This window comes from Vombatus ursinus, unplaced genomic scaffold, assembly GCF_900497805.2.
Source record: "Vombatus ursinus unplaced genomic scaffold, bare-nosed wombat genome assembly UNPS02015398.1, whole genome shotgun sequence".
NCBI lineage: Eukaryota > Metazoa > Chordata > Mammalia > Diprotodontia > Vombatidae > Vombatus > Vombatus ursinus.
This window is the reverse complement of record NW_020955176.1, coordinates 3,110,598-3,130,791: the sequence shown is the minus strand read 5'-3', so window position 1 is coordinate 3,130,791 and position 20,194 is coordinate 3,110,598. Positions and strand designations below refer to the sequence as shown.

The following is a 20,194-nucleotide window of genomic DNA, read 5'->3' as shown; positions in this document are numbered from 1 at the left end:
AGGAAAGATTTTCTGTTTATTTGATTTGTAGAATAAAATATACCTGTTTCCTGTTTCAATATACCATATCCTTTGGTATTCATTATTTCCTAAGCTTACCTTTTTCTAAGTTTTCAAAAATGTACACTATTTCACTAAAAAGTATATACATTATTTAACTCATTTATTACAATCACAAAGACAGTCAGTCATTGACTTGAGTAAGCTATTGGTATGGGGCTCACCACTATATTTCAAATTAAAACACAAAATGAAATAAATTGTGCTAGTACAGGAATTTAGCCATATATGCTTCAAAGTTCAATATTAGGATCCTAATCACTGGGCTGTATGAGAGAGAAAACAATGTTTTAAAGGAAATAACACCCAATATAATATCTTTTATTACTACCAATCACTGTAGGTCTAAGAGTAACAAACACCTCCAAGCTAAACTCAATTCAGCTTAACAAGTATTTATTGAATATCTGTTATGTTCTGGGCCCTATGAGAGTCACCAGGGATATGATGACAAAAAAATAGTCCTTGAGCTAAAAGGGCTTATTACATTTTATACAAACACACATGCACATGTGTATACACACATATGTACACACAACACATATATATGGAGTAAATGATTTTCAGTGGTAGGGATGGAATAGGAAGCAAAAAAGAATATAATTAGAGTTATCAGCAAAGTCCTCTTGTAGAAGGTACCATCTAAGCTGTGCTTTGAAGGAAGCTAGGAATTCTACAAAGTAAAGGTGAAGATGTTGAACATTCCAGGAATGGGGAATAACATGTACAAAAACGTGGAGATGGGAAAGGAAAGGTTATGTATAGTCAATAATAAGCAACCATTTTATCTAGAAAGATAAATGGGTCAGATTATGAAAATCTTTAAAAGCCAAACAAAGCAGTTTATATTTTATCCTGAACATAATAAGGAGCCAGTAGAGTTTCTCCACCAAAGGAGTGACAATCAAACCTATGCTTTAAAAATATCAATTTGGGAGCTACATGAGTGATAGATGGAAACAGGAACAGACTAGAGGACAGGGAGATCAGTAAAGAAACTCAATGCACTTCCAGGTTAGAGGTGTATTAAACTATGGTGTCATCTACTTCTTTTGTCTTCCATTCTGTGCCTACTGGAGGGTTATATGAGTGTAGAGAAGGGCACAGATGCTAGAGGTGTTGTAGGACAGACATGTCAACTGACTACCTTTCTTTATATCCCTAACACTTAGCACGGTGACTGGTATACCCTACATATTTAATAAATTCTTGTTGACTGGATGAGAAAGACTGAAGAATTAGAATGACTCAAAAGTTGTAAACTTGGAAAGGTTGTTAAATTGGAAGGATGATAGTGACCTTGACAAAAATATGTATTTCTGTCTCAGCAAATTGGCAAAGATGACAAAAGATGGGAATAGTTAATGCTGGATGAGTTATGGGAAGATAAGTACACTAACTAGTTCATTGTTGGTGAATCAGAACAACCATTTTGGAAAGCAATTTGGAATTATGCAAATAAAGTGACTAAAATGGCCATATTCTTTGACCCAGAGATTTCACTACTGGGCCTACATACCCACTGATAAGAAGAAAATCTCCACCTACAATAAAATATTTATAATAGCAGTTTTTTTGGTAGCAAAGAATCAGAAATAAAGTAGATGCCCATTAAATGGGAAATAAGCAAATATATAAATGTAATGGAATATAACTGTACAGTAAGAAAAGACAAATAGGATGAATACAGAGAAGTATGGAAAGACACAATTTGATGAAGCATGAAGTAAGCAGAGTCAAGAAAAAAACATATACTTGACTATAACAATGTAAATGGAAAGCACAATCATAAAACAATCAAAAGAAAATGCTGCAAAATTACAAAGAATGAGCATGGCACCAAAGACGACAAATGAGAAGGCATTCCTTTTGTACAGGTTTGGTACGTTGCATATATTTTCAAACTTTTTTAATGTACTGATTAATTTTGCTAATTTTTTCTTCCTCTTTTTTTCTTTATAAAAATTTCTAATATAGGATAACTCTCTGAAAGAAGTGTATGGTGGGATACTGGAGGAAATTCTGGTGACATAAAATGACGCAGCCGCTGCAGTGGTGAGCATGAGACCAGCTCAATACTCTTAACCGGGAGGCACATTGAGGAGGCGGGAGACAGCAAGAGGGCAGAAGCTCCGTTTATTAAGTGCTAGTAGCTTTCTTTTATATCCTTAGTAACACCTGATCAAAGCATGATCTCCACGTGATAGCCAATCACCAAGTCTGCTGGACACCTGCAGCCCTCGTGTCAGGGGTATGAGTAGGACTTTTCTCCCAATGAGAGGAGAGCCGAGCCAACCGTGGGAGCTGCGTGTCAGCAAAGGAGAGGTCTTGTGAGACTTCCTTGTTTTTTGCCATGCAACAGGTTGTGACCCTCAGCTTCTGCCAAGAGAAGCTAGAACTCCCACGGGAAAATTACCCTAACAATAAAAAATAAAAATTATCAATGAAAATATATTTTTAAAATAGAGCTAACCTGTTGATTGAGAAAAATAAAACATAATGGGAGTGAAAAAAAGAAGTTGGGATTTTGAAAGAAGGGTGAGCTTTTTTGGGGGGGAAATGATTTCTGATTTAGAAATGTTGACTTTAAGATGCCTAAGGGACAGGGAAATGAAAATATTCATCAGGTAGTTGATGGAATAGGTTCAGGAAAGAGATGATATATATATAACTGAACCAAGAAGGCCAGTGAAATCACTAAGACAGAACATACAGAGAAGAAAGGAGGGCCCAGAATAGGGCTGGGGAGTATACAAAGAGAACAAGACATAGATTTGCTGCAACAAAAAGAGACTGAAAGGAAATAGTAAAACAGGCAGAACCAGGAGAAAGCAACATCAGAAAAACAAAGACATAGTGTTTAGGAGGAGGGAGTGGTCAGCAGTATAAAAAGCTACAGAGAAGTCAGAGCAATGATGCCTGAAAAGGGGCATTGCATTTAGGAGCTAGGAGTTTGTGAGTCATCTTAGAGACAACAGTTTCAATCAAGTGGGAGAGACAGAAACCAGAATGCAGAAGATTGAGATGTGAGTGGCTCAGCAAAATAATTGCTGGTCAGAAACTGAGTCTTTGATGTGGAAAGAACACATATTGTTCTTTTCAGTCATGCCGATGCTTGAAGAAAATGACATAATTCCATGAAGCTACCTCACTGTCACATGTAAACTCTGTTGTATCTCGTTCCTAAAACGGTTTTGGATCATTACTGCCTGCTGGTGACTTAGAGCTCTGTCACAAGTCTGGTAGGTGAGTCTATAGCAGAGGCTGACCCGTCCAGTCTGTGGGTGCTGGAAGCGATTAAGGAGCTGGATGGATGTGATCATATCTTGAGACACAGCTCGAGCCACCGTGTGAAACTCTACTTCATCAAATCCTATCTCCTCATCTAGCCAAAAGCTAACATCATGTACGTAAGATGGAGGATAGAGGGAAAAAGTCTTAAAGGGTTCTACTTTTCCAGGGATAAAATGATCTAGAAAACGTTCGTCAAAGGTCCATAAAATCCTCCAGTCGGGGATCCCCCACACCAGCATGACTAAAAGGTCCAGGTTCACAGAGGCAAATACAAAATCCAGGTCTTTGTATAGGTGGCTTGTGACAGATGTTATGACAGACCCAATAACCAGACCCACAATTTCATCTGGACCAAAATTGTGAGGCTTCACACAAATCATATAATCTTTTTTGTTTTTCTGAGGCTTAAATGTCAGAGAACTGCTCAGTTCAGGGCCATCTGGCAATCTCTGTGTGAGAAGGCCTTGGAGAGAGCATTTCAGGTGTTCCAGGAATAACTGAAGACAGGAATCACTCATTTTTTTATTAAACCCATGAATAAATAAAGTCTCATGAAATGCTGGCAGCATGAAAGGTGAAATAAGGCATTTCCTAAAAACAGGACCACTGAGGATGTGCAGAGACCCTGGGAGGAAGTATGGTCCTTGGATGACATCCTGTGCATAAACGAGGAGGGAAGGTCTGAGATGGAACTTTGCTGGGCTTTGGATTCTCTTCTGGGTCTCTAGTTTCCCATTCCACTCAGGGTCTCTCTGAAGACAGAGCCTTGAAAATGACACCAGAAAGTCCTCCATATCACATGCTGTTTCACCAGCCAATAACTCAGAATGTGGAATTTTCTCTTTTTGGGGAACGATCCAAAAGGAAGCTGATGGAGAGTCAGAGCTCCAGGCAATGTCACTATCACAGCCTTTCTCTGGAAGCAAAGGTGCAGGGCATTTCAGCCTCTGAAGTGAAAAGGTTTTACTGAGCTTAGCAATCAGCTTTTCATTTATGGTCCTGACAGGATGACTTGAATTTGTTTCAAGGAAACCCCTGTTTGATACAAAAGAGAAATCATCCTTCTAACTTAAAAAAAAAAATACTATTCTTTAGGTAGAATTAAAAACAAATAACAAATAGCAAGAGGAATTAACTGTAAGCTTAAAAAATAAAAGAAACTCTCTATTTTGAGAACACTATAGTGTAATGACTAGATAACTAGCCTAAAAGTCAGGAAGATCTGGGCTCAAAATCTATCTTTGACACATAATGGCTGTGTGACTTTGAGAAAATCAATTAACCTTTCAGTTCATATGTTGCAGAGAAGATGCTGACTAGCACTGGAGAGGTAGATTTATATCTGGGAGGTCTGGTTCCTGTTCCTATCTCCCATCATAAACAGAAATGCACTGATTCAGAACCCAACTACTACCTTATATGTGATAAACTAAAAAATGTAGCAATTTGTAATTACTAAAAATCTGTGGAATGACAGATTGACAGTTTTATAGAGATCATTATCATCATTAATCATTTAGCATTTGTAGGACACAGAGCTTCCATCAAATTAATTAGTGCACATTCTGGGATGGATGGTATTTCCAGAAAATAAGAGATTACCTGTTTATCTTCCCTACCAGTGCTTCTGGTACAGAGAAGGAAAGCCAATGGTCATCCAGTCTAACTCTGCAGATCATGGAGTGGGATTCTTCAAAAGGTAAGCTTCGAGTAAAGACATGATTCAAAGCACCTTCAACATGGAAGGACTTGTTCTGACTCCTGGCAAAACACAATGTCCTAAGTATGCGCTGAATAATGGCAAAAGGGAATGAGCATTCCTAAGGGACCAAATCAAAAAAAGTCAGAGAGAATGCTATAGCTCAGTTTTTAACTGAGAGGTGAGAGAAAAGGCTTGGGTTTCACTACTGTGCATTACCTGTATCCAGTGCACTTGTACCCTGGCACCAAATCAGAGCTGAAAGGATGAACATTGCTTAAGATGAGTCCTCCTCCAGCTGCCATAGCTACTACTTGCCAACTATTGTGCCATTCTCTCCTGGGACAATCAGCAGGAGTTCCGCCTTGTCCTCTGCACAATGCCACGTGCACCTCCCCTCTCTCTGCAAGGACATCAGCACAGCTACAGGAAAAGAAGAGTTATTCCTCAATAGCCATTAGAAATAACCATGGGTGCCACCAACATTGCCAGATTTTAAGACTGTCTTTTAAGGACCAAATTTTTAAGAAATCTGGCTACAAGAGAATGTAAATGAGAATAAAATAAAAATCTACTTAGAAGTACCCACATAGTATTTTTCAACCAGAAACATTATGTTTGTACTGAAGGACCAGTGTCTCCAAGACTGCTGTAAAATGTGATCAGAGGAATTCATGTTTCTAATCATTTAACCAAGTATTTTTTTTCCTTCCCTAATAGTTAACCTATAAAACTGTCACTTAAATGCTACACTACACTACTTTTTGTTTTGTTTTTTTTTGTTGTTTTTGTTTTTTTGTGAGGCAATTGGGGTTAAGTGATTTGCCCAGGGTCACACAGCTAGTAAGTGTCAAGTGTTTGGTCTGAGACCACATTTGAACTAAAGTCTTCCTGACTTCAGGGCCAATGCTCTATCCACTGCGCCACCTAGCTGCCCCTTACACTACACTACTAATCTCTTGAGCAAGATTACAGAAGTCAAGTCTCTTGAACATGTCATTGTTTCGGAATTCCTCCCCACCTGAAATATTCTCCCCTTATAGACTGGTCAACTGAATGAAACTAGCCTCTAACCTATGGGTGGCCGGAGTCGAACAAAGCAAGGTAGAGACAAGAGAGTCAGGAATCAAAGAGAAGTTTAATTTCAAAGTGAGGGAAGTGGCTTGCAAGCAAGGCCACATGGGCCAGAGTGAGCTGAAGCCCTGACAATGAGGGGACACAGCAACAGTGTGACAAGTTTGATTCATATCAGGGCTTCACGACTAGAAACAATTCTGGGATTTTGTTATGGCTGAGATCATCCAGAGGGTGAGTGCAAAGGATTGTTGTTATGACAAGCTCAGGTCATAGCTTGCTTGCTGAGCCTTAGCTCTGGGAAACAGGGTGTCTAATATCTGACAGATTCTATGTGCCAAATTCAATGCTTCCTTAAAGGAAACATCTGACAATAACTGCTGTCTAAGCCTGTGTCCTCATCTGTAAAATTAAAGGGTGGAACTAGATAACCCCAAAGATTTCTTCCAGCTCTGAATCTATACTCCAGTGCTCAACTTAATTCTGACCTCCAACATGTCACTTTACCTGGACAGTCTTTCCCATACTTTTCTCTCTCCTGCCTTGTTTGCCATAGTTAATTTACTGCCTGACTGCCTGTACCACAAATTTTGTTACTTGCTACACACCACAATGTCCACTTTGAAAAGAAATATACACACACACACACACACGTATATATACACACACAGAAACATACACAGAAAATACAATACAAATGACCATGTACAAGACAGACTGTGGGGAAGGGGGCTATTTGTTTTGTGTGTGTGTGTGTGTGTGTGTGTGTGTGTGGAAAGAGACAGAGGGGGAGGGCGGGAAAGAGGGAGAGGGAGAGGGAGGGGGAGAGAGAGAGAGAGAGAGAGAGAGAGAGAGAGAGAGGGAGAATATCATTCTTTTGCCCTTCCCTCTCATTATTTCTAGTCTCAGTTATTCTTCTAGGGCTGGGACCACGGTTACATCATTTTCGTGCTCTATGCCATGCCTGGTAAAGCCTGAGCTCCGCCTCACCTCTGGAAAAACCTGGCAAGTAGCTCCCTGTTCTTAGCCACTCCAGCTTTGCGCCCACAGTGCGGGAAGTTGAAATAAATGCAATCAAACTTCCAGCCATCCGCTGCAAAGGCATCTGCCAGCTGGGTGCAGTCCACACCGAATCGCACCTCAGCACCTGGGGGAGAAGGAGTTGTGTAGAGAGTGTGAAAAGCAAGGAGCACGGGTCACCCCCAGTTCAGTACAGGGTCGAGAGCTATTCCTCCAGCTTCCAACAAACGATTCAATTCAACTCAACAAATATTTATTAAGCACCTACTATGTGCCAGACTCTGTGCTAAGCCCTGGAGATACAAAAAGAGGCAAAACACAGTCCCTACCCACAAGGAGCATACAATCTATTGGGAGATACAACAAATAAATATATACAAAAGCAAGCCACATACATGATAAATAGGAAATGATTAAAAAAGGGAAACCACTGGTACTTAGAGGGATTAGGGAATGTTTCCTGTAGAAAGGAGATTTTAATTGGGACTTAAAGCCTGGGAGGTCAGCAGAAAAGAGAGAGCTCTCGAGGAACAAGGAACAACCAGAGAGGTCACGCCTCAATTCCAAGTAAGCGGAATAAAAAACAAAACCGAGCTCCCAGCCCAGGTTAGGATGCAGAGCGGAAAGAAAAGAGTCACATGGCAGTAGGGGCGGGGCTTCGGGGAGGAGTGGGACCTCGCTAATTGATGCGGGGCGGGGCTTAGACGAGGGGCGGGGCCTCGCTACCTTGCTCGCGAAGGCGTCGTAGGTTTTCCTGGAACACCAGGTCCCCAGCCAGGGCCGTGGCTTCCTGGGGACAGGTGGCGATGAGACTAGTGCCGGGCCCTTGGACCTCGCTCAAGGCGGCGGCGAAGGAGAAATTCCCCTCCCCAACCAGTAGGAGGCGGCGAGCGACCATGTTCCCTCGGTTCGCTGCCACTCAGCCAGCCCGACCAGCGCACGTCATCTATCACTTCCCCTTCCTGCCGCTGGGCCTCTCTTCCCCGGTCGCCGAATGATGACGCGCCACAGCGCCAGGTTGCCTTGGCAACCAGTTGTTGGTCCTCCGAACAGGTGGTGATGACCGTGACTGTAAATATGAGGAACTTTCCCCAGAAGGTAAAAGGTCTCCGTCCCCCAGCACTAAGCCAGCGCAAGCTGATTCGTCAGCACCTCTGTGACGTCACAAACAATCGCCAGAACTGGAGCCTGGCTGGGGACGGCTCCTAGGCGAGCATGTCTGTCACCCATCTTCCTACCCATACCCTGGGACGCATCTTAGATTTACGTTTGGAAAAGACCCCTCATTCTAGAAACCCCGAGAAGCCGAGTGACTTGCGAGGGTCACGCAAGGAGTCAGTGGGAGAGCTATGGAGTCTAACCCAGGTCCTGAGTTCCAGATCCAGAGCCCTTTCCGCTATGGACCACGAATGGCCTGGGCCTTTCCCAGGAATTTAGTCCTAGTTCTGCTACTTGCCACTTACTGGGTGAACCTTAGAATCTGGGCCTCTGTAACATATGGGGGTTGGAATCCAATCCAGCCGTTAGTTCTTTCTCTCTATTGAAATTACACGGTCTGACCTCGTAAATCCTAGTATTTGCTTCTTTGTGTACCAGTTTTCCTCCATACGATGTAAGCTCCTTGAGGGCAGGGACTTTTTTTGGGAGGGCGTGAGGCAGTTGGGGTTAAGTGACTTGCCCAGAGTCACACAGCTAGTGAGTGTCATGTGTCTTAGGTTGGATTTGCACTCTGGTCCTTCTGATTCTGGGGCTGGTGCTCTAACCACTGCACCACTTAGCTTCCCTTAGGGACTTTTTGTTTTTTGCCTTTGTAACTTCAGCTCTTTGGGACAGTACTTTTTAGACATGTAGTAGGCACATAATAAACGTTTGTCCAATTGAATGGGATTAGATGACCCTACTGCCCTAAATTGTTTGGTCCTCTGGTGTACCGGGGAAGGAGCTACTGTTCCAGTCACTATTCTACCACCACAAAACTAAAAGGATAAAAGGTTAGTTATGGTTTGAGGTCCAGGTCCTCTGAACTTTGGATCACTGCTCACTTCAGTTATCCTGCTGCCTGGTGATGTCAGCACAGCACACTTCACAAAAAGGGGCCAATGACCTGCTTGTTTGGTCTCACTACTCAATGTATCCTCAGTTCTGTCAACTCTGCCCTTAGGCATTGGTATTGGCAGTGGCTTCTTCATCATGGCCACAGAGATTCCATCAGGACAAATAGGGTGAAGATCCTTATTTCTGTTGGATTGAAATTCCAAAATCTAGGTTTGGTGACCTGTCAACCCCCAGGGAACATGGAAAAGAGAAGTCAAGGCTTCCCTTGGCCTTCTGAAAAAGTTTCAAGGGAGCCATTTCAATACAGATCAACTATCTCTAGCTCAGATCAGGTATTTTCTTGTTTCTTCTGAACCTGGGGTCTGAACTGGGGATGATCAGACTTAGGGAGAACATGACAGCTGTCATCAAGTGTTGACAGGGTTATCATACGAAAGAGGAAATATATTTGTTCTCTTTGGCTTGGTGTTAGGAGGGAGGAGAAGAACTAGGAACAATGAGTAGAGGTTGCAAAGATGTAAATGTAGGCTTGATGTAATAAAAATTTTCTGTTAGAGTTATCCAAAAGTGGAATGGGCTGATTCATGAGGTAATGGGTTCCCTTCCTTTGAGAGCTTTAAGCAATGACTGGATAACCACTGGTCAGTCTGTTGTGGAAGGGGTTCTTTCAGGTACAGTTTGGACTAAATGACCTCTGAAGTCCCTTCTAACTCTGAAATTCTAAGATTCTGTTTTTCATTTCACATAAAGTAAAATGCACTATAAACTAAGCTCCCTTGTTCCTTATATTCCTAAATTCTAAGCTAGCTGCATCAGTTAACTGATACTCTATATTGAATTTCTGGGCACCTAAGATTTCCTAGAACTGACTGACATCTCCTTCTGATTGACATCTCAGCTGATTGACATCTTCTTGCTGGGTGTGAGGGCAGGTAGAGAAGTAGCTACTAGTATATGATAGGTCAGGAGTAAAAATGCAACTGCCTAATGAACTACAGCAAACTTTGGCAGAAGCCTGGACCTTGGTTGGACTTAATATCTTTTCAGGAAATATGTTGTATCTCAGTGTTGGAACAGAGAGTGAAAAGAAATGGAATTCTATTATGTGGTTTGTGCAATGGTTTCCTTTTCCTGCCCTTCCCCAGAAATTATCCTTTTCCTGCTTTCTCACAAATCCACAATATGGCTGCCTAATGCACTCAGATGGCCATGGTGAAGTGTGGACAGACTGGAATGATATGTCCAAGTTTTTCCAGTATGGATGGAGATGTACGACCAATGAAAATTCTTACTCCAATCGTACCTTAATGGGCAACTGGAACCAGGAGAGGTATGACCTTCAGAAGATTGTACAACCACAACCTCTGCCTTCCCAGGTAATCCTCCTTCCTTTGCTTCCTTTGGCCTCTCCTATTAGCAGAGAAGAATGTGTGGTGGTCTTAGGAGGAAGAATATACAACCCTAGCACTCCCCAATTCAATTGGACATTACCTTTCCTTTTGATAAATGACTCAGAAGATACCATGCAATTCCTCATCAAGCTGGATAAGACTTTGATCCTGTCTACTAATTCTGTATCAGGACTGTTCACTCATTCCTGGAACACCAGTGTCTCCTAGATGAAGAAAAATTCCCCCATAACCATACTGAATACATAGACTTGAACTTCCCTCATGGGAAGCTTTGCTGTGAAGTCTCCAGTCCACATAAGCCAAGGCAAGCTCTGTTACTACTAATGCTATGGAGACTTCTATTCTTTGAAACTTGGCTGCATAATTTTTACTGCAATCCCTCTTGTTTTCCTTTCTAGTTTGGTCACTATTTTGAAACAACCTATGCTGCCAGCTACAAAAAGAAGCTACCTCCACCCCGAAGTAGGTGCTTTAAGGTGGAGAACAGGGTCGGGATGGGGTAGTAATCATTGTTCTTAGCTATTAAAATTAAGCCTACTTCAAATGAGTGCTTAAGGATGTTTTCCCTCCAAAATCCACTATTTCTATAGCTCCCCAGGATTCTTCCAGCCTATAATATAGCTTTTTACCCATGGAGTTACTGTGGGAAACCTATCCTATCCCTGGAGGTTGTTCCTTTTTATTGAAATAACCAGTTTCCCATTTTCCCCAGTGTGAACAGACCTAATTGCAGTATAGTAAGGTGGAAAATGTGCTAGTGTTGGGAGAGATCTGAGTTTGAATCCCAATTTTGACAGTGTGACCATGGGGCAAATAACTTTCCCTTCTCTGAGTTTGAATGTTTTCATCTATAAAATGGGGATAATAGAGTCTGGTTTTACCTAGCTCACAGTTATTGAGAGGATCAAGAAAAATAATATATATAAAACATTTAATCATTATGTAAATATCAGCTAGTATTATTATTAGGACAGTCCCTGTTAAGTAATGTCAATTTTCCATTTCCTACCTTTCCTTGCAGGGTTTAAACAAGAGCTTCACTGTTTCCCTAGACATCAAGCTGAGCTGATTCCTCCTCCGTACAAACCTAGTACCACAGGAAAGACAGATTACATGGTGAATTATTCAGCATCTCAAACCAAGGAAGGCCCTGGATGTGTATGGGATCCTAAAGATGGTCAATCCTAAGGCTCAGGCACTAGGGAAACAAGACAAGCTCCTTTTTTCTAGAGTAAAATATAACTGGGAATAGTTCTCTATTCAACACAGCTAAGAATTTTGCTTTCTGTAAACATAGTAACTCTTCTCTGAATAAAAAATAAAGTCCCTAGGAATTGGAAGCTAATTTCTGCTGGGGTTCTCTTTCTTTCTTAACCTAAGAAGACACTGTCACCTTTCAGTTATTGAAATGTAGGTGCAATACTAGTTGTTTGTCATTTATTTCAAAGAAGACCAATGACATCAGGGGTGATGTCTTGACTCACACGTGGATTGGATTTAAGTGAGGCAGATTTGTACAAAGGCATCAGCCTCACTCTCTCTTCCAGAGTCATCAAAGTCCAGTGGCAAGACAAAAGTTAGGATGACTGGTGATGGTCCAAAATGCAGTGGATGACCTTAGAGTTCTGACCAAGCTCTGAGCTCTCCATAGCTCCTGCTTCAGCCACCTTCATGGCTGTTGGAACTCATCTGCCCATTCCGCCGGGGGAAATCTTCACATGCTTGGGGTAGATATCCCCCTAACTCACCACCAGGTTTGAGGCCTGTCAGTACCCTCAACCTGGTATAGCCTGTCTGCCAAGATGGTTTTACTGGGGTGTGGCTGCTGAGCATGATGGAGCCACAGGTGAGAGTTGGGTGAGAGGTGGACGCCAAAGGTGGATAAGCAGTCCTGAAAAGGTCTTGGCAAGCCCTCACACCAGAGGTGCTAGTCCTCCCTGCACACCCTATATACCCTAGTACCAGTATAGAAGTGTGGTAAGGAAGATGGCAGAGGGAAAGCAGTGACTGTCTTTAGCTCTCTCCCAAAGCCCTCCAAATACCTAAAAAAATGGCTCTAAACAAATTCTAAAGCAGCAGAACCCACAAAAAGACAGAGTGAAACAAATTTTCAGCCAAAGGCAGTCTGGATGGTTGATCAGAAACGTATATCATGCCGGGCTGGGAGAGGAGCGCAGTGTGGCATGGGCACGCAGGCCGCAGCGACCCTGGAGCAGGCCTCAGAGAACTGAATTGCGCGCAGCTGTGGCGGTTTCCAGACTTCTCAACCCAGGAAACGCCAACGGCAACATGGAAGGTCAGTGGGAAAAGTCTGTGACTGCGGTGAGAGAGGAGCTAGGTCTCAGCTGCAAGTCTCGAGCGCAACCTGGGGCAGCGACTGTTTCCTGAGCTTCCGGCCCATAGACTGAGGGGGAATCGAGTGGCTGATAAGAGGGGGATTACAAGGATCTCTTTGCCAGTGCTAAGGCAGGAATCTCTTGCTTTACCAGTGCTTGGATCTGGGTCACAGTTCTGAGGGGTGGTCCTGGGGCGAGGAGGAGTGCTGGAGTGGTGGAGCTTGTTGTGGCAGTGGAGAGGAAACACCTCGCCCCTTATCATAGCACCTTGGAAGAACTGACAATTTACAGGTCCCTAGTAGTCCCTCTGAAAACAGCTGTACAAACCCCCGAAGCTTGGGACAATGCACTCTTCACATTGGAAGCAGACTTTTACCTTAACAAAGAGTTTAAAACTCAAGTAATTGGCCGGGATCATGAGTAAGCAGCGCAAAAAGAGTCAGACAGACTATATTATCTTACTTTGGTGACAAAGAAGATCAAAACATACAACCAGAAGAAGACAATGAAGCCAAAGCTCCTACATCCAAAGCCTCCAAGAAAAATATGAATCAGTCCCAGGCCTTGGAAGAGCTCAAGAGGGATTTTGAGAAGCAAATAAGAGAAGTAGAGGAAAAACTGAGAGTGATGCAAGAAAATCATGAAAAACAAGTCAACAGCTTGCTAAAGGAGACCCCAAAAAAATACTGAAGAAAATAATACCTTAAAAAATACCCTAACCCAAATGGCAAAAGAGGTCCAAAAAGCCAATGAGGGGAAGAATGCCCTAAAAAGCAGAATTGGCCAAATGGAAAAGGAAGTCCAAAAGATTACTGAAGAAAATAACTTCCTTAAAAATTAGAATAGAGCAATTGGAAACTAGTGACTTTATGAGAAATCAAGACTGTAAAACAAATTCAAAAGAATGAAAAATTAGAAAACAATGTGAGATATCTCATTGGAAAAACAACTGACCTGGAAAATAGATCCAGGAGAGAGAATTTAAAAATTATTGGACTATCTGAAAGCCATGATCACAAAAAAGAGCCTAGACATCATCTTTCAAGAAATGATCAAGGAAAACTGCTCTGATATTTTAGAAGCAGAGGGCAAAATAGAAATTGAAAGAATCCACCAATCTGCTCCTGAAAGAGACCCCCAAAGGAAAACACCTAGGAATATTGTAGCCAAATTTCAGAGTTCCCAGGTCAAGGAGAAAATATTACAAGCAGCCAGAAAGAAACAATTCAAGTACTGTAGAAACACAATCAGGATAACACAAGATTTAGCTGCTTCTACATTAAGGGACTGCAGGGCATGGAATATAATATTCCAGAGGGCAAAGGAGATAGGATTACAACCAAGAATCACCTACCCAGCAAAACTGAGTATAATCCTGCAGGGGAAAAAATGGTCATTCAGTGAAATAGAGGACTTTCAAGCATTCTTGATGAAAAGATCAGAGTTGAATAGAAAATTTGATTTTCATATACAAGATTCGAGTGGAACATGAAGAGGTAAACAGGAAAGAGAAAATCATAAGAGACTTATTAAGGTTGAACTGTTTACATTCCTGCCTTTTGTTAACACTCCTCCATTTGTAGCTCATGAGACCTTTGTCAGTATTAGGGTAGTTGGAGGAGAAAAAATTATATGTACATATATATAGATATAGATAGATAGAGGGTACAGGGTGAGTTGAAAATGAAGGGGTTATATCTGGAGAATAAAATTAAGGGGTGAGAGAGGAATATACTAGGAGAAGGAGAAAGGGAGAGGTAGAATGGGGTAAATTATCCTACAAAAAAAAAAAACAAAAGAAAAGGCTCTTACAGTGGAGGGGAAAAGGGGGAAGGTGAGAGGGAATGAGTGAATCTTACTCTCATAGGATTTGACTTAAGGAGGGAATAACATACACACTCAATTGGGTATGGAAATCTGTCTTACCCTACAGGAAAATGGGGGGGAAGGGGACAAGAGAGTAGGGGAATGATAGAGAGGAGAGCAGATTGGGAAAGGGAGTAATCAGAAGCAAATACTTCTGAGGAGGGACAGGGTCAAAAGAAAGAATAGAATAAATGGGTGGGTGGGATAGGATTAAGGGAAATAGAGTTAGTTTTTCACAGCATGTCTACTATGGAAGTGTTTTGCATAACTGCACATATATAACCTATGTTTAGTTGCTTGCCTTATCGATGAGGGTGGGTGGGGAGGGAGGAAGGGAGAATATTTGGAACCCAAAGTTTTAAAAAGGAACAAGAATCTAGAATCTAGAGCAACAAGTGTCCAATTCAAGTGCAAATGAATCTGTATGGGCTGCATATTGACTTAGAATACCACAAATTAACATTAAAATAATAAATAAATAAATAAAATATATTTTCATTGCAAAAAAAAATAAAATAAAAAAATATAAAAATAGAAGTGTGGTAAGAAGATAAACTCTGTGGCTTCAGAAGAATATCATTGTTCCCTAATACAGGATGACTACATCTCACCTCTCTTTGTAAATAATAAATTCCCAGATTATTTAGACTCCAATAATCTTTTGCAATACATTTTCTTTAAGGAGTAAAATAAAAGACTTATGATGTCTGATATCACCTCCCTGAGTATCCCCTACACAGCACCAGGACATGGATGAAGTAATTGGGATTAAGGGATGCTGGTGATCCGCTTCAGAACAAGATATTCTCCCCTAGTGCTTGTTATCAGCAGGACTTTTTTGCAGCAGAATAAGTAACAAACATTCTATTTTAGTCACCATCTCTTTGCTTCTTTTTTTGAGCTTTGTCTCTTGTACAAACTACTATTTCTTCTCATTGACATTTTTTTTTCTCCTCAGGGCTCTGAGCCTTGGGACTAGACCTTCCCTTGCAATATAAACTAGTGATTTGGAGACAGAGAAGCGTTGTATTTCTCCAATGTTTTCAAGTGCAGAAAATGGAATAAAGAAAAGCTATAAGCTTATTATGCATGTAAGTTTTGAAGATTGGAGCCAGTGATGGAGTAAAGATGCCATTTGAATTACTTTCTTCTGTTTCCAAATAACAAATACACAGTGCAGAAAACTATGGGGAACACATTCTGAAAGATCATTTTCTTTGATGCAAATGGAAGGTATGACTTCACCCCATATCACACCCCTTCTGGAAGCCTCTCCCTCCACCCAAAGACTTAAAATCAGGGAGAGAGTAAAGAGTGTTTTATGTGCAAATCTGATGAAATGAGAGAACTGTCTGTGTGTGTCTATATTCTTATCTTACTGGTAATTCCACAAATGCCTTCCCTTATTGGCTAATAGAACAATTTTCCTAATCTGGTCAGAACTTTAATCTTTTTATTCAAAGGCTACTGCAAAATACCCAAAACAAAAGTTATACAGGATGAGAATTAAAATGTAAGTATGAAAATGTCTAATAACCATCCTTTGACTTTGCTGTCCAAAACACTCCTCCCTGGCCACCATTCCCCTAAACATGTTAATCTTTCCCTTTTAGAATGTTAGCTCCTTGAGGGGCAGAGATCTTCTAGACTTCTTGTATTTGTATTCCCAGCACTTAAAACAGTGCTTGGCCCATAGAGTAAATGCTTAATAAATGCTCTTTCAAACCTGGAAACGCATACACAAACTGATGAAAAATGAAGTGAACAGAACCAGGAGAACATTGTATATAGTAACAGCAGTATTGTATAAAGATTCAACTGTGAATGATTTAGCTCTTCTCAGCAATACAATGATCCAGGACAATTCCAAAGGACTCATGATGAAAAATGCTGTCCACATCCATAGATTCTGAATGCAGATGGAAGCATACTATTTTTTACTTTTTAAATTTTTTTCCACGTTTTTTTTCTCTTGGGGTCTATGTCATCTTTCACAACATGACTAATATGGAAATTTGTTTTGCATGATTTCACAAGTATAACCTATGTCAAATTGCTTACAATGTCAGGGAGGGGGAAGGTGAGAGAAGGAAGGAGGGAGAAAATTTTGAACTCAAAAATTTTTTTAAATTAATATTAAAAATCATCTTTACCTATAATCAGGAAAAATATATTTAAAATTTTAAAAATAAATGTTCTTTCTTTTGTTAATTCATATAACATTTTTAATTAACAAGCATTTACTTTCTCTTTTACCTCCTCTCTACTAAAAAAAGGAAGAAAAACAAAACTTTTGTAACAAATATGAATAGTAATTCAAAAAAATTTCTAAATTGACTATGTCCAAAAATATATATCTCATTCTTCATATTTAGCCCATTGCTTCTTTGTAAGGAGATGGATAACGTTCTTCATTATCAACCCTCTGGAATCATAGTCATTACATTGATATTTATTTCATTGCATTCTTAAATCTTTCAAAATTTTTTGTTTGTTTTTATAATGATGTTATAGTGCAAACTATTCTCCTTGTTCTGTTCACTTCACTCTGGCTAAGTTCATTCAAGTCTTCCCAGATTTCTCTGAAACTATCCTCTTCATCATTTCTTATGGCACAGTAATATCCTATAATAATATAATTATAATTTGTTCATCCATTTCCCCAACTGAAGGATAACCCTTTAGTTTCTCAGTTCTTTGTCATGACAAAAAGAGCTTCTGTAAATATTTTTGTACATATGGGTCTTTTTACTCTTTTTAAAAAATTTCTTTGGGATACATTTATGTAACATTTATAGTTGATTATGTAATGGAATTATTAGACCATATATTATTATATCCATTTAACCATGCATCTAAAAATAGTTTCGTTCTGCTTTTGGAAGGAAACTGTCAAAATAGCCAGTCCCAAAATTTGATAATTTGTACTAAATATAGTCAGTAAGATAGAGTATTTTAACAAAGACTTATTCATAAAGATAATAATAGCTAATACAGATTTGAAAGCATGAGTAAGATTCTAAGGTGAGGGATGGAATCAGGAATAAAGGAGAACAGGAACAAAGGCATGGGAGTGAAAATGCTTAGGATGTGTATGGGAGATGGAGCATAAAGAGAATCATGTAATAAAAAAAACAGCTGTTCTTAGAGTCAGAAGATAACTCATCTGTAAAATGTAGATAACTCTTGCAATAACTGTCTTAAAAGGTTGTTTTGAATGAGAAAATAAGTGTAGAGCATAAACTTAAATAAAATATGAGAGACAGTGTAGTATAGTAGATAGAAGACTGGCCTTAGAGACGTGATTATATAAGTTCAAGTACCACCCCTAAGCCGTATTACAGTAGCTGGTTTTGTGACTATGAGTCAGTCACTCAACCCTTATTTGTTCCAGGCAAAGACTATAAATTTTTGCAGGTGAGTTGCCATTCTGAATTGGTAGAGGGTGTTTCCATACTTTGAGGGCCCCACACTAAAGAAATGTGGAAACTCCTAGAAAAAGCTGTTTTTTTAAACTTCACTTCCAGTCGCCACTTTATCACCTCCCACTCACTTTTCTACCCCACTATGTTCTGCTTCTGAACCCACCATTCAAATGAAACTGCTTTTTCTAAAGTTACCAATGGTTTTTTAATTGCTAAATGCAATAATCTTTACTCTGTCTTCATCCTTAATTAACCCCTGCCCAATATAATCACTTTCTTGCTAGACATAACCACCTGGATATTCCACATCCATTTCAAACCCTAACCCTTCTCTTAACGTCCCTTCTTCAGCTAACAAACCACCATTCTTCACCTCATTCAGGTTTCCAACCACTAAGTCATCCTTAACTTTTCATTCTTCCTCACTTTCCGTATCCAATCAGTTGCCAAGTCTCTCCTTTCTGTCCTCTTCTCTTACATGGCCACCACCACAGGTTAAATCCTAATCATCTTTTGCCTACACTACAGCTACACTGTCCTCACTGGTCTCCTGACTCAAGACAGTCTTTTCCAATCTATCTTTCACGCCACTTGATTTTCTTTTTTTTTAAATGAAATTTTGTTGATATCTCTTGTTTTTCTACCACCTACATTTCCCACTAAATTCTTCCCCAATTCCTTCCTAGAAAGCCATCCCTCATAATAGAGGTTCTCAAACCTTTTAGTCTCAGATCCCTTATACACTCTTAAATTATTTAGGACTTCAAAGAATTTTTGTTTATGTAGGTTATGTATACTTATATTTACCATGTTAGAAATTAAAATTGCTATTTTAAAATATATTCATTTAAAATAATAAACCTATCATAAAGTAACATTTATCCTTTGTCCTTTTGCTGACCATGCCTCATCAAACCTCAACCTTAGATTACTCCCACCATCTACCTCTTTTGTTCCTATTCATGTGTTGCTGAATGGAATTGGAGAATATTATGAAACCATGCTGATTTGGTCAACAGAATATTTATTCTAGCTAATCTAAACTGGGCCCTTATTGCAGCAAGACAATCTTCCTCTAATTGATTTTCTGTCCCACTTACTACAGCAGCTATTCCAAACTGTTTCTTCTCAAGCCTCCCAAGCCATTTCCTTCTCCTGTCCTCTCTGCTGAGGGCCTCACATCGTACTTTGCCACAAAAATTTTGGCCACTCGCTGAAAGTGCACTGTCCCCTCCTCATCTCACATCCCTCTGACAGCATCCTCCACTATCTTTGCCTTCACTCTAATCTCTGATGGTGAAGTGGCTTTCAAGTGCCAAGGACAACATGTGCCATAAATCCCATCCTCTCCTGTTTTCTCTAGCAGTTTGTCCCCAACATCATCATCATTCTCTCATCTTCAGCCTATTTCTGTTTACTGCCTCCTTCCCTGCTGCCCACAGATGTACCAAAGTCTCCCGCAATGGAAATGTAGGGAGTAAGCTCTAACTCTCCCAGAACCAGGCTGGCTACATCTCCCCCTAGGGTTTTATGGTACCTGAGGGGTCAGAGAGTGTCTCTCCTCTTTACTGCCATTGGTTTCAGTCCCCATAGGTTTTGTTTCCCCACACACACACACTCATACTTAGATACCAATGAAAGCAACCCAGTTCCATTTACCCATTTGACATCAACTAGCTTTTACTAAGGGATATTTGCCCTTTGTAAATACTTTGTAAAGCATTAGTTCCACAAAGTACATGTCTAGATTTGATATGACTTCCAGATAAATCCTCAACTTAGCTGCTTCTGTCCTGGGTCCCAAAGGTCACTCCTTCTCCGGACCTCAGTGCTGGCTGGTTATAAAAGCCAGCCTAGTCTCCAATTCACAGATTCTTGTTGTTTGCTCTTCTGACTTTTTTTGGGGGGCGACTTAAAAGACCAGATAATCTACTCCCTTTACATAGAACAAAA

General features: G+C 40.4%; 2 protein-coding genes across 6 annotated transcripts; one reads left to right on the top strand and one right to left on the bottom strand.

The window, feature by feature from the left end:
* Positions 1-2,541: 2,541 nt before the first annotated feature.
* On the bottom strand, positions 2,542-8,069 carry FDXACB1 (ferredoxin-fold anticodon binding domain containing 1). Of its 3 annotated transcripts, none has more exons than XM_027847282.1 (5): positions 7,874-8,069; positions 7,118-7,274; positions 5,273-5,476; positions 4,957-5,115; positions 2,542-4,389 (listed from the first exon to the last, which is right to left on the bottom strand). In XM_027847282.1, the coding sequence occupies exons 1-5, from the start codon at positions 8,043-8,045 to the stop codon at positions 3,204-3,206; spliced, it is 1,878 nt and encodes a 625-aa protein (XP_027703083.1). In that variant the 5' UTR covers positions 8,046-8,069; the 3' UTR covers positions 2,542-3,203. The 3 variants fall into 3 exon arrangements, with proteins under 3 accessions (XP_027703083.1, XP_027703084.1, XP_027703085.1); XM_027847283.1 differs by having other exon boundaries at positions 4,957-5,058; XM_027847284.1 differs by lacking the exons at positions 4,957-5,115; positions 5,273-5,476.
* Positions 8,070-8,346: 277 nt separating this feature from the next.
* Positions 8,347-12,001, top strand: CUNH11orf1 (chromosome unknown C11orf1 homolog). 3 transcript variants are annotated; one of them, XM_027847286.1, is made up of 4 exons: positions 8,421-9,534; positions 10,348-10,578; positions 11,013-11,076; positions 11,636-12,001. In XM_027847286.1, exons 1-4 carry the CDS (start codon positions 9,247-9,249, stop codon positions 11,800-11,802), a joined length of 750 nt encoding a protein of 249 aa, XP_027703087.1. In that variant the 5' UTR covers positions 8,421-9,246; the 3' UTR covers positions 11,803-12,001. The 3 variants fall into 3 exon arrangements, with proteins under 3 accessions (XP_027703088.1, XP_027703087.1, XP_027703086.1); XM_027847287.1 differs by lacking the exons at positions 11,013-11,076; positions 11,636-12,001 and having other exon boundaries at positions 8,347-8,512; positions 10,348-10,918; XM_027847285.1 differs by lacking the exons at positions 11,013-11,076; positions 11,636-12,001 and having other exon boundaries at positions 10,348-10,918.
* The last annotated feature ends 8,193 nt before the right edge of the window (positions 12,002-20,194 follow it).